The 14,776-nt window shown below is 38.3% G+C and overlaps 1 protein-coding gene across 1 annotated transcript in view; it reads right to left on the bottom strand.

Moving 5' to 3' along the window:
• LOC308666508 (ADAMTS-like protein 2) overlaps positions 1–14,776 on the bottom strand; it is a gene marked incomplete at both ends in the record, with an annotated part of 66,755 nt that overhangs the window by 11,969 nt on the left and 40,010 nt on the right. The window contains 6 exons of the mRNA XM_081325374.1: positions 34–247; positions 646–772; positions 4,429–4,535; positions 6,121–6,544; positions 9,868–10,276; positions 12,917–13,092. Coding sequence (XP_081181500.1) covers positions 34–247; positions 646–772; positions 4,429–4,535; positions 6,121–6,544; positions 9,868–10,276; positions 12,917–13,092 — 1,457 coding nt within the window. The remainder of the gene's footprint in view (positions 1–33; positions 248–645; positions 773–4,428; positions 4,536–6,120; positions 6,545–9,867; positions 10,277–12,916; positions 13,093–14,776) is intronic.

The raw sequence follows: 14,776 nt of genomic DNA, 5'->3' as shown, positions 1-14,776 counted from the left end.
TCTTAATTTTGTGCAAGTTCAAGATCAACATACCTCAGACCATTCTGACAACTCCCACTGCGGGCCACAAACTTTGTTCTTGCATGATTTCCGTTCCATAGGCTTGGTTAGCCCAGCTGACTCACACATGTCATCATAGACTGAACTATCAAAGCCTGGAGCCAGCATCTTCCAACAGCGCACTATTCGGTACTGATAACCTTCACCACAAGTTCTTGAACACTCACTCCATTGGCTGGTCTCCCACCTTCAGACAGTAAACAATGGCAAGAGAAAGGAAAAGCAGTTTGGGCATAATTTAATGCAAAGGAAAAAATAAACAATAAAACTGGCTAAGGATCTATACAGTCTCCTAAATCAAAGATTCTTCCATAAAGATCTATTATAGTTGCCTCTCATTTTTCTCTATGTAGGAGCAATTCTATCTGCTCTGTAAGGAACTTTTCCCTTGAAATTCAAAATCTTTACAACTTCCATAGCAATTTTCATACATTTGCATTTCCACAAGGAACAAAAGGGACAAAAAAAATATTTCACATCATCTTCTACAAACTTAAGCGACAGGGTTTAATTTCAGTATTACAACTGCACACACATCACAAGGGTTCCAGAATGCCTTCAAAAGAGCTGGCTCTTTCCACTCACCTAGGCTGGCACTCTCGGCCTGCACAGAATTCATGGGTGGGTTCAGGACGAGTCAATGCATCACAGTAAGTTTCTTCCACTTCCACTCCATCATAGCGGACACACATAGCATAGGAGGTGCTGATCCCTGGATGCACAGCAAAGCTGAATCATCATTAACTGTCCTACAGGATTAAGTGCTTCACTAACAACTATGGTCCATTGGATACACAATGCTCAAAAGCTATAGTACTAGTAGTTAACATTGGGGAAAGAATTAGAACTGTGCAGATCTTCAAAACTTCAAGCAATACATTCCTTCAAGTCTGCTTTGCAAAATAACCTGACCACTTTGATTCTATTATTTGTTTGTTTGTTTGAATTTATAAGCCATACAACTCTATGAGCACTTTTTGTGGTTTTGCAGTCCCTGAAAGCATCTCTGGCATAATTAGCCAAGTTTTGGCAAGAGAAGGTGCTGCTACCCTTCTCAGGTATCACTTGCCTAGTCCTTGGTCGAGGGGTGCCAGGCGATGTGCTGCTTACTTCTGCTTTGATGGTAGAAGGTCTTAATAAGACAGTGGTGAGATGAAAGAAACCGGAGTCTGGGCCAGAACTGTAATCTGAGAAAGCATCTCAGAAAAGACCCTTCCTAGTCCTCATAAAGATAAAAGGAGGGAGGGACAGAAGCATTTTCAGACTTGCGATATTCTGTCACTATAACCTTATAATAAAAGTAATATTAACTTGGTAACTTTTGTTTCCTAGTCTGGTCTACTTTGGATGGCTGACAAGAATATACTGAACAGAGTAGAGTAGAGTAGAGTAGAGTAGAGTAGAGTAGAGTAGAGTAGAGTAGAGTAGAGTAGAGTAGAGTACTGTACTTGGAAGGGACCTTGGAGGTCTTCTAGTCCAACCCCATGCCCAGGCAGGAAACCCTATACCATTTCAGACAAATGGTTGTCTTCTTAAAAACTTCCAGTGTTGGAGTATTCACAACTTTTGGAGGCAAGTTGTTCCACTGATTAATTATTCTAACTGTCAGGAAATTTTTCCTTAGCTCTAGGTTGCTTCTCTCCTTGATTAGTTTCCATCCGTTGCTTCTTGTCCTGCCTTCAGATGCTTTGGAAAATAGCTTGACTTCCTCTTCTTTGTGGCAGCCCCTGAGATATTGGAACATTTGCTCTCATGTCACCTCTAGTCCTTCTTTTCATTAAACTAGACATACCCAATTCTAGCAACCATTCTTTATATGTTTTAGCCTCCAGTCCCCTAATCATCTTTGTTGCTCTTTTCTGCACTCTTTCTAGAGTCTCAACATCTTTTTTACATTGTGGCAACCCAAACTGGATGCTGTATTCCAAGTATGGCCTTACCAACGTGTTATAAAGTGACATTAACACTTGAATACATGAATTTGATTCTATCCCTCTATTAATGCAGCCTAGAATTGTATTGGCTTTTTTGGCAGCTGCAGCACACTGCTGGCTCATATTTAAGTGATTGTCCACGAGGACTGCGAGATCCCTCTCACAGTTACTACTATTGAGCCATGTACCACCTATACTGTACCTGTGCATTTGGTTTTTCTTGCCTAAATGTAGAACCTTACTTTTTTCACCATTAAATTTCATTTTGTTAGATAGGGCCCAATATACAAGACTGTCAAGATCCTTCTGTATCTTAAGTCTATCTTCTGGAATGTTTGCTACTTCTGTCAGCTTGGTGTGGAAATTTGATGAGTTCCCCATCTATCCCCCAATTATTGATGAAGATGTTGAAGAGTACTGGACCTAAAACAGTATCCTGTGTATACTACAGTATGTTCCCAACTTTCTAAAGGAAACCCAGAAATATAAAATAATTAAAAGTTGTTCAATCACTGGATACACAATGCTCAAAAGCTATAGTACTAGTAGTTAACATTGGGGAAAGAATTAGAACTGTGCAGATCTTCAAAACTTCAAGCAATACATTCCTTCAAGTCTGCTTTGCAAAATAACCTGGCCACTTTGATTCTATTATTTGTTTGCTTGTTTGAATTTATTAGCCATACAACTCTATGAGCACTTTTTGTGGTTTTGCAGTCCCTGAAAGCATCTCTGGCATAATTAGCCAAGTTTTGGCAAGAGAAGGTGCTGCTACCCTTCTCAGGTATCACTTGCCTAGTCCTTGGTCGAGGGGTGCCAGGCGATGTGCTGCTTACTTCTGCTTTGATGATAGAAGGTGCACTGCTCACCTTTGGTACCAAAATGATGGGAAACTCTGCTGTGAAAATGAGTCTCTTTACCTTGCCTCACAAAAACTGGAAATGACTCCTGTGCAGGTCCAGAGCTGCAGAGAAGCTTTTTCCAGCTTTCACAAGAATACTTTGAAAAGCTTCAGGACAACACAACATGCTTCATGAAGGCAGATCATTGCTTAATGAAGAGAAGCACATTGTGTGACTTTCTTAGTGGGACGTGGATAGCCACTTAGGGAAAAAAATCACAGAAGATTGACTTTATACATGGTAACAGCACAAGGCGATTATACAGTATGCACAGTAATGGAGGAACATTGAAATCCCCTCAGCCAACAAGCGGATTGTGAGGAAGTTGGAGTTGTCACAAATGGTGGAGCTTGACCTTTTGTGGTGAGAGATAAAACAATAAATAAATATGTTTTTAAAAGACAGGAAAACTTTTATGGACTTTTTGCTGAAAATAGAGAAAAGTGACGATTTATGAATTTGATTAATAAAAAAGGACTACAACAAAGACCAAACAGATTTTTGTAATATTAAGGAGGGAGGTTGGATAATAAGAAAGTTAATTTCTGTTGCAGAGAAGGTCAGAGATCACTTCTTTTTCTGACTTTAGTACTCTTATTCTTTTTTTCCCCTGGCTTTCTTTTTTTCCTTTGCTTTCTGTACTTTTTTTCCCTTATCTCTATTTTTATACTTTCTGCTACTTTTTTCTTTTAGATTTGTCTTTTATTGTTTGAGAAAAACCTTTATTAAAATTTAGAGAGAGAGAGAGAGAGAGAGAGAGAGAAAGTAAAAGAGCGAGAGACAGCACGCAAGAGAGAAAGGAGAGAATGCGCGCATAAGAGAAAATCACATCATGTCACAACCTGAAGCGCTTTGTGGAAGCAAATCACTTCATGCAGACTTAATAAAAATTCATGCGGGGAAAAAAGACATTCAAATTAATAAGAATAATGTTAGTCCTAATTAAAACTGTCTGAATTACAGCTCCTGCTTTAGCTCCAGAGACTACACTGAAAAGCTAAAGAGAAAGACAAAAGCAGTTAAGGCACCAGGCTAGAACATGGGGGACCAAGAGAGTTCTGGTCTTGCCTTAGCCAGGAAAGCCAGCTGGGTGACCTTGGGCCAGTCACTCTCTTTCTCTCTCAGCCCAGCTTCACCTCACAGGGGAAAATAGGAGGAGGAACATGCATTGGATATGTTCACTTCCTTGAGTTATTTGTAAAAATAATAAAGGCAAGATACAAACAAGCAAACAAGTAACACACTTCTATTATGTAAATGCAAAGAGCCTACAACTGCTCGTAAGTTTCAGCTGATATAATAATAAAGTAACATCAAGGGAAGGTGGGTTTTTTGCAGTATTAAAGGAAAGAATACATTCAGAGGTAGAACAATCACAAATATACAGCAAACAGAATTTAATACAACTATATACACTGCTGTTCATTTCTGAAGAAGTTCTCATTCTATATGGTAGAAATTGACCGCAAGGCAGAATCCTTCACAAGACGCAAAACACCCATACTAGTACCCAAAATTACATGTCATTTCACCTGATGTGCATGTGGAGCTGCAAGGAGCATAGGCTGATACCTTCCAGCGATACATGTCAGCCAAGCTGATGTCCTCACGGCCAAGGGGACTCAGTTCAAAGTCATTGCTGCAGGAAAAAAAAACCTCAGTATAAGTTTCTGGGTGGATGATTTACTACAGGAAGGGAAATATGTTGTCCTTCCCTGGTTTCCACAGAGGTTAAAAGGAATCCCCAGACAGCAATATATTATTTCTCCAGTTTCTTTATCTACAGACTGTCACAAGTGTGGGGCCTGTAGAGAATTTAATCATTTAAGAGAAATGTTCTTCAAGTAAAGGGCACACTGCATCAACAAATATGCAGTTTAAATACTAAGAGCCTTCCCAGTGGAGAAGGATTCCCATTGTGTCTCTATGATTTACTGTCCCAGTATGTAATCGGCCTCCACTAAGGCTGTGTATTAGCGCTGTGTCTCTGTCTCCAAACTAAATGACCAGCACATCACGACTGATGCAATTACCCAATGATAGATGAAGCTACTTTCTGATAATGGCTGATAATTCTGATATTCACATACATAAAAATAATCCAATCTACGAACTGAATTGAATTCAAGAATGAAGAACCATGTGTAATTCCAAAGGTGCTTTTTCACAAGGCAACTGGCCTTTTTTGTTTTTCTTTGAAGATGTTTTGCTTCTGATCCAAGAAGCTTCTTCAGCTCTGACTGGATAGTGAAGAATGGAAGGATTTGTACTCCTTGCTGGTCATTTGCATTCTTTTAGAGAGTCGTTGAGGCCACCTGGAAGTTTATCTGTGTTCTCAGGGTCACCTAAGTATTGCAAATGGATGTGGAGCCTTCTTGGAACTGCTGAAAGCACTGTGTTGTAGACTGGAGATAGATGATGCTGTATCCCTCCCTCTGTTGAGAGAAGGATGTTCAATTTTGACACAGATTGTCTCTTTGATCCCTCTTTCGAACTAGCAGCCCTCTCTGTCCAAAATGTGGAATTTGCTGTCTTCAGAAGAGTGGCCTTTGTCTTTTAAATGCAGATGGACTGCTGAATCTTGTCCTGATGGGTTTGTTCTCCTATGTTGTGCCATGCGTTTATAAAGTGTTGTTTTGTTTTCCCAATGTACAGATATGCAGTGCATAGATAAACCTCCAGGTGGCCTCAACGACTCTCTTAAAAAATGCAAAACCAGCTGTCTGCAAGGAGTATAAATCCTTCCATTCCCCATCATCCAGTCAGAACTGAAGAAGCTTCTTGGATCAGAAGCAAAACATCTTCAAAGAAAAACAAGAAAAAAGCATCTTTGGGATAACTATGACCTGGATAACTAAGAATCTCCATAAACATTAAGCATGTGTAATTAACTTTTTAATACCATAGTATATTTACATAAAATCTACATTTTCTCCAAAATAATTTATTTTTAAAAGGGGACTGTCATCTTAGATATGCTGGGAAAATTAAGAAGAAAGCAGATGAGAGAGGATTTTTCTGGCTTATCTAGTACGTAGTGCATCTTAATTCTGGGGCTGAGGGACGATTGGATTTAGTTTTCTCTCCTTCAAATGGAGAATTTGAGAGGAAGCCAAGCTTGCTCTGTTGCCAAGGTTCCTCCTGGATACTCTCTTTTTACATTACGTCACTTTTTTTCTTAGAACATTCAATCCTTTTCTTCCAAATCTATTTTTCTTTCCCACCTTTCAGCACCTGGACCTTGAAGAGGCTCTGACAGCTGCTCATTCCCAAAGCTGGTTGGAAGCCTGGAACTGGAAACAGGGTTGGAAGAAATTGCCATGACAGTGTCATTGGTTGCTTCATTCACTGCAAAAGGGTTGACATTCACTTTGTCTGGAAAGTTCTTTTTTGCAGGTTGCTTGGGCGGTCCTTCTGGCCAATTGATAGTTGCATGACCCCACAACCCGACTGTTGAATTCTTTCTCCCAAGCTTGGCTGTCATGTAATGCAATGCCCTACAAAAAGCAGCATTTTGTGGATCCTGGAGACACAGTGATCTGAAGAGATGCTGTCTAGATGGACCAATCCTATTGGCTTCATGGAATTCAAATCTTGCTGTACCATGTGGCGTGGCTGTGCTGATCATAATCTTATTGAGTCTGAGGGCTTAAGAAGAATGAAAATGAACCAAGAGGCCCAGAAAATTCAGAGTTCACTTTCTACAATTAAAAGCATTTCCCCCTTAAACACTTGAGAATACTCTCATTTGACCATGAATAATCTACAGTAGTTTCTGCACCTGTTTAGGTACGATCATCCTTCTTTCCACATTTGAAAATGATTTTCCTGTCTTTAATGACTACATAGAAAAACAGCAAAATTTCATTTAAGCAAACAACATACTATCAAAAAAGTTCCAGAGATAATCTGCCTCACGCTTGAAATTTAATTTGGAATATGCAATCTGAATGTACAATTTATATGTGTTGCTTTCTTTGACAAAGGGACTTTGATCCTTAGGCAAACATAACACCTCTTTGTTATTCAATAAATCAGCTGCATCTTTTCATTCAGACATATGTGGAAATCTGCAAAAAGATAGACTGCTTTAATAAAGAGGAGAGAGATACTATACTTTGACAAGGTCCAAACTTAATATTATGAAGTGTTATTATTCAGGACTTGGGTAATATTATTATAAATTGCAGTCTACATATATACATGTGTGTGTGTGTGTTTGTGTGTAGAAAGAGAAAGACAGAAAGAGAGAGACTTTAAATCAATGTAGATTTAGGTCAGTATTCAATATACTTTGAATATATATCAGTATTTACATTGTATTAACACATAGGCAATGTGTGATGAATACTTTTTTCAAGTTGCCAAAAAGACACCTCTACACATGGAGATCACCAGTAGATACACAAAATAATATAGTAAGGAACCAAATTGACTATTTTAAAATAAACAAAAGATTTAGAAACTCAGCAAAATCAGTAAAGACATAGCCAGGTGCAGATGTACCACCTGATCATAATCTACTACTTGTGAAGTCCAGCTGAAACTAAAAAGGATGAAAAACCCGAATCCTGCTAAACCAAGAATTGACAGAGACTTTATCATTAAACATGGAGGTAAGATAAAAGAAGAACTAGAAATTCATTTAAGAGAAACCAACAACCTGAATGATGAAGATGTAGAAGTGAACTGGAATAAATTTAAAAATGCAATAGTAGAAGTAACAAATTCAAAACAGAGAGAGGGGTACCACAAGAAACAACAGTGGATGATGGAGGAAATTCTTCATCTCATGGATGAAAGAAGACCTTATAACAAAGAAAAATACAACGAACTGCAGAAAACAATTAGAAGAAAAATTCGACTAGCAAAAGAAAAGTGGTTTGCAAAAAGATGCAAGGAAATAGAAGAGACAGAACATATGCATGATAATTTCAATTTACACAAAAAAGTGAAAGAAGCAGCAGACCTCTACAAAAAGAAAACCAGCTGACAAAGAGGGGAAAATTATCTTAGATGAGGATGAAAAACTAAAAAGATGGAAGGAATATATTGAAGAACTTTCTGAGGACACTAGGGATGATATAGATATGGGAAATATAACAACTGGACCAAACATCACTATGGAAGAGGTTGAACATGCAATAAAAATAGCAAAAACAAGAAAAGCCACAGGACCTGATGATATCCCAATAAAAAATTTAAAATTGCTGGAAGACAATGGGAATATTTTTTTACTGCAGCTCTTCAATCGAATATATGAAACAGTAAAGATATCAAATGATTGGCTAAAATCAACCTTTGTGACAATCCCCCCCCAATAAATGCAAAGATGTCTACTTAATACAGAACAATAAGCTTAATGAGTCATGCCCTGAAAATATTCCTGAGAATAATTCACACAAGAATATACAACAAAATTGAGGAGCATCTAGGTAACACACAATTTGGTCTCAGAAACAATCTTGGTACACAAGATGCACTATTCAGCAGTCGTTCTTGTACAGCATTGTAGAGATGTCAATCACAGTTTTTACATGTGCTTCATTGATTTTGAAAAAGCATTTGATAAAATAAGACACAACAAACTATTAGAAATCCTGAAACAAGTGGGACTAGATGACAAAGACATCCAAATCATAAACAATCTATATTGGCATCAGGTAGCAAATGTCAGACTAGGCCAAAAATACTCAGCTGATGCAGAAATATGAAGAGGGGTCAGACAGAGATGTATTCTGTCTCCATTGTTGTTCAATATCTACTCTGAGTCAATCTTCAACGAGGCAGTGGAGAACATTGATGCTGGCATCAAAGTAAATGGGTTTGGATCAACCATTTAAGATATGCTGACGATACAGTTCTGCTTGCCAGTAAGCATGAAGACCTTCAGCTCCTCATCAACAGAGTCACAGTAATATCTGAAAAATACGGCTTGAAGCTTAACACCTCGAAAACCAAGATCATGATCGTCAGCAAACAACCCGTTAATTTACCACCAATAAATTCAGAAGGAATGCCATTAGAAAAAGTTGAAAGGATCACGCACCTCGGTTGTAATTTACATGAAAGCTGGGACATGACCACTGAAGTAAAGACAAGGATACAGAAAGTTTGAACAGCATTCTTCAAAATGAAAAAGGTCTTCTGCAGTCACAACATAAGCCTAAGATCAGAAATCAGGCTTGTCAGATGTTATATTTTTTCTATCCTATTCTATGGAGTAGAGAATTGGTCTCTGACAGAAGACCACCTGAAGAGACTAGAAGCATTTGAAATGTGGATTTACAGGCAGCTGTTACCTATAAGCTAGGTTGACAAGATCAAAAATGAGGAGGTGGTAAGCTGCCTGGGAAAGCCAAGGGAAATCATCAAAACAATTAAAAAATGAAAGTTAGAATATTTCAGATATGTGATGCGACACCCAGAAAAATACGGCATACTCCATTTAATCCTCCAGGGAAAGATTGAAGGCAAACGAGGTCCAGGCAGAAGAAGAACATCAAGGCTTCAAAATCTAAGGGACTGGTTTGGACAAAACTCAGCAGCACTTTTTCAGGCAGCTGCTGATAAAAATAGGATTGCCAACATGATCGCCAACGTCCTATAATGGATATGGCACACGAAGAAGATTTACATTGATTTAGATCAAGATACGCTGCACTGAAGTCATGATGAGAATTAAATTTCAGTATTAAATTTTTGAAAATGTTAGTATTCCACATAAACATGTTTGTTTTTTCCAGTCAAAAATGGGACTATCAAAAAGAATCCCACCTTTTAGTTTTCCATCTCCAAATAAGAACCCTGAATATGGAAAAGTACAAAGGGTTGCATAGTTAAGAACATGTACAGGGCAAGCAACACTCTGAGTTGTTTCTGTGGAGCCCTTGAAACACATCTCACCAACCAATCCCCATCCACCTTGTATTGTAAATGATTGATTAAATAAGCTATGAAAGGATACTGACCCAGATCTGCTTCTTTCTCAACTGTCACTTCTTCATCTTCACTTGTTTCACTTGTATGATAAAGTTGTTGGAATTGAAAGTTGAGATTGTCCTCCTGTGGCCCATGCTTCCAGCCCCATTCTTTACCTTGGGGAGTGGAGTTACTTGGGAAGAAGTTCTGGCTATTGAAAGACATGCCCCCACGTTCTTCTTCTGTGTTGTCTGTCATCTCTGTGACAGAAACCCAAGAAGCATTGAAATCTTGAGAAATGGATGAAACTGCATCTTGGTAATTTTGGCTAGGCTCTGGTAAGTGAAGATAGAGGGGCATCTTGATGGATGGCGGAACTGTCTGAACAGCTGGTGACAATGCTCTGGGCACAGTGTAGTCATATGTTACATGTGGCATTTTTCCATTGAAATTGTAGTACTTTTAACAAAAAGAAAAAAAATAACCAAGCTTACTCTCACTTTTAAATTGTGCAAGACTCTACTATAGTCCAAAGAACTCTGAGAAAGACTCTTCACATAGCAACTGTATATAGTAATCAGATGTAGCCATGTGCAAAATGATTGGAAGTCCAATGTTGTTGTGAGTCTGGAACATTTCCACAAAGTTTGGAGCAGCCTTTCTAGTAAAATAGGGTTTAAAAAAAAACAAATGTATTTCAACCTTGAAACATTTTGCACATCTACTCAGAAGGTTTCATAGCCCCCAAATCTACTAGATTTCAAATCAAAAAGTGAACTCTCAGAGCACCTCTTTGAAGATACCATTTTTATCATCTCTATTTGTTCTCCCAAATTTTGCTTTCCTAAAAATCCCTATGGAAGAAGAAATCAGGAACAGATCCAAGAATGAACACACCATACGATAATTCCTATTCCCAAGCCAGGTAAGCACCCTCTTAAATTCCCCGCAACAATATCTGAGAGAGGAAGTTCTGGTAGTCATCAAGGTTTGTTTGGATATAATGAGGTGAATTTCAAACTTTGGCAAGACATAGGAGCATCATTCTGGCCCTTTGCATTTTCTATCTAAAAACAGCACAATTCCCTCTAAACATTTCCTATAAGTCTTGCTCTCCATCCGATTATTACAATTTTACCCTTGGATAGGTTGAGCTGAAATTACTTCTGATTATATGAACATGAAGTTATTAGAACCCATGCTTTAAAATCCGAATATGTTCATAAAAGTAAAACTGCCTACTCCTGATCTAAATTGCGATAACATGTCACAGCCTAAGATTCTTCACATGAGCTTGCAGTAGTAGTAGAAGCTGGAAACTGAGGAGGTGGCAGCTCTTCTTACTGGAACTTCCTGTGAATTTAAATCAGGCAAGTGGGGAACTGTTATATTTAGAGAGCTAAAGAGAAATTTTTGGGGTAAAGAAAAAAAAATCAATTTCTGTTGATCCTAAGACAGACTAGGAGTGTTGAACTATTGAAGACATATTGATTCCACTAGCCCAAAGACCAGAAGAAGTGGTGCCAAAGGAATATTTCTACTCAAAATAGATGTCTTCCATGGATCAGGAAGACAGGGAACAAGACATTGAGAAATGGATCAAGTCTTGCCAGCTTGAGAGAGAATGCCAGTCAGCCTTTGTTTAATTCTAGGTAGGGACCTAATTACTATTAGGTAACACTGTTGGCTGAACATTGTTAACTTTAAAGTTCTTGGCAGCTGTGCATAAACCAAGCATTTGTATTATTACTTTCCCTCCACTTTACAAAAAGATTGTAGAGAATCAAGAGAATGGGCAAAAATAAGTCCAGCTTTCTTGGCTGTTGTAAAAAATACTGCCTGAATTGTTCTCTGTGCCTGAAAATGATACTAAAAGCTTGTCTTGTTTTGCTAGTAATAAAAAAGAAAGGGGGGGGGGAAGGAATTATGATGTACCGTGGCTGTTGAGCCAATCTCTGTGAGCCTAAAAAGCATTTATGACATGAAGTAGAAGAAATATAATCATCTAACAGCAAGGGTGGTTTATTTGAAATAAAAGAAAGTTTGTGTGCTGAAAAATTTGAAATCATGAAAGGGGCAGGAGTTGGCCCGTTAAACATACCTATTATTTGTTGTTGATTGGAAAAACTAAGTGTAAGAGAATTAGTACATACAAGTTTAAAACAGGTGAAGAAATTATCCTGAATGTACCTGAGAAGTATTTAATTGTGCTGTTTGACATGATTTTTTTCCAGTCATTATACATTTTTGTGCAAATTAATAAGTTGTGGCAGAAACGGGATGGAACAAAATGTTTTTTTAAAATATGAAGAAAATGTGTAGATTCTCATACACCTAATTTCAGATGGGACTATGTAGGAGGAGGCAGTAGTGAACTTTCTCAAAAAGAAAGTGTAGCCAATGATAAACCCCTAAAAATAACCCTTGACTAAGCTAAGATTATCTTATTTCAGACACATTATGCAAAGACCCAATTCCCTGGAAAAGGCTCTAATGCTGGGAAAGGTGGAAGTAAAGAGAAGAAGAAGAGGATGACTAGCAGCAAGGCGAATGGACTCCATTGCAATGGTGATAAGTGCACCGTTGAGAGACTTGAAAGAACAGGTTAAGGACTGATAGTCATGGAGAAAATCTATCTAAGTGGTTGCTAGAAGTTGAAAATGACTTGATGGCTCATAATCAATTAAAATAAGCCAGTTTTACTCCCTATCCATTACTGTTCCTTGCTTTCTCTTCTCCTACCCCGTGGCTGTTACCCCTTTCTCTAGTCTGAAATAAGCCTGGAGGAGGTAAATATGCTAAGCTTCAGAGAGACTGAAATCCAGAAAAAACATTATTTGCAGGTGCTAATTTAGAGACAAGGCACTGATTATTTATTAGATCAGTTGAAATATACTCAGACATGGTGTAATTGCTGTGAAAACCTAGTCCAAAAACCAGACGATTTTAGATTAAAACAGATTTAGCCTGTCTGAAGTTAATTCAATTTTGAAATGTTTAATGATCTTGCATTTTAGATTAGATATCTGGTTCTATTTAACTGCCAGATGCTTGCAAAATGTAGTAAGAAATAGTCAGACAGTAGTTTGCCTTATTTACCATGACGTTGAGAGACTGATTGGTGGGACCTTGTGCAATAATGTATTCCAGACCATCTGAATGTAGATTGGAAGGGCGGCGGTATTTGAACACGGTGCCAGCCACTCTAAAATTCTGTGGATTGTCAATAGCAGAATTTCCATTGAAGAAGAAATGCCCCAAATCATCAGCCAGAGCTACCAGGGAAACATAAACAAAATGAGAATGAAACACATCTAGTGTGCAAATATTAATTTAGATATGCACAACTGGAAGCCAAATGACTCAATCCAGCCCAAGAGGATTTCCACTGGTTTAAGTTTAACAGATCTGAGTTGCAAAAACCAGTAGATGCTAGCAAAAAGAATGAGTTTACTGCCACTCCCTGCAGCTACCTGGTGGTCATCAAGATGCTAACATCCAAGTTCTAGTACTGTAGTTCCACAATGTTTCTTAGCCTATTTGTTGATCTCAAGAGCACTCTTCTTAAGGTGCATATTGGGGTTTATATCCTGACCTCTTCCCTGTGAAGAAGTGGACTCATAACGACTGGAGCATGTGGGTGTAGTGTAATCCATTAGTGGCATTTCAAGAGAAGACCCACAATAGCTTGCACAGCATAATGGTTCTCATTGCCACCAATTTCCCCAAGTAAAAGCACATGGAGCTAGACAAAGGGGACACCAAAGAAGGACCGTGGAACTCCTATAGTCTGTCAATAAAGGGATCCCCATCAACATCTCAGAAGAAGAAAAAGGACCTACATAGTTCTGCAGTCTTGCAAGTTGGTGCCAGGCCAATAAATATAAAGTCTGCCAATGTATTAAGCAAAAGTATTGCCAGATGCTGGAAATTACACTCAAAATCTTTCTATGTGTATGGAATATATGTTACTTCCGAACTACTCTGTTTTAATAGCAATAGGACTTAGACTTATATACCACCTCACAGCCCTCTCTAAGCAGTTCACAGAGTCAGCATGCTGCCCCCAACAACTGGATCTTTATTTTACCGACCTTGGAAGATGGAAGGCTGAGTCAACCTTAAGCCAGTAAGACTCAAACTGCCAAACTGCTGGCAGTTATTGCTGTACGTAGTTATTGCTAAAATTTTGCTAAATACATCTGATCAATATTTGATATATTGCCAAGAAGGGTCCCACATGGGCTACACATTTTGGGAGTCTGGATGAGCATACTACCTAATGGCATCCCCATTATATACTTCACCTCCTTCACCCATCCTCCATAAATTTTCATCAAGAAATATCACATGTCTAGGTTAACTTTGGGATTGTAAAACATTGATGCAGACTACAGGAGTTTGAAAAATGGTGTTATCTTGAATAAAAAGCTAGTCAAGTCACATTCAAAAGCAGCTTATTTATGAAGTGAAAACACGTCCATAAAAATTCTATAATTGCATTGCTTTAATCCTCTGTTATACTGTACTTCTGAAGATTGGAGAGTTATATTTACATGCTTTGGGTCGATCAATTTAACTGTCTGAAAATCCTTTAAGGCAGTGTTTCTCAACCTAACAATTTTAAGATGTGTGAGCTTTATGCTAGCTGGGGAATTTTGGGAGTTGAAGCCCACATATCTTAATATTGCTGAGACTGAGAAATGCTGTTTTAAGGGACATGTGCATACATAACAACCCATTCTCCATGGGACTGTCTTTGAAGAACATCCAAAAATTACAACAGGTCTGGAATGAAGTGGGACTTGGAGTATCTCTTTTAGTGACATATGTTATGCCACTGCTGGAGCTGTTTCTTTCTAGGTGGAATTCATGGTGGTTATTACCTTTAAAGCCAGAATGCACAGATCCTCTCCAAGGCAATCTGCCCATTCTGCTGTGCCTGATAAGGTGGGAAGA

Source organism: Vipera berus (assembly GCF_964194415.1).
Source record: "Vipera berus genome assembly, chromosome: 3".
Taxonomy (NCBI): Eukaryota; Metazoa; Chordata; class Lepidosauria; order Squamata; family Viperidae; genus Vipera; species Vipera berus.
The sequence above is the reverse complement of the archived record's forward strand: the minus strand, read 5'-3'. Positions and strand labels throughout refer to the sequence as shown.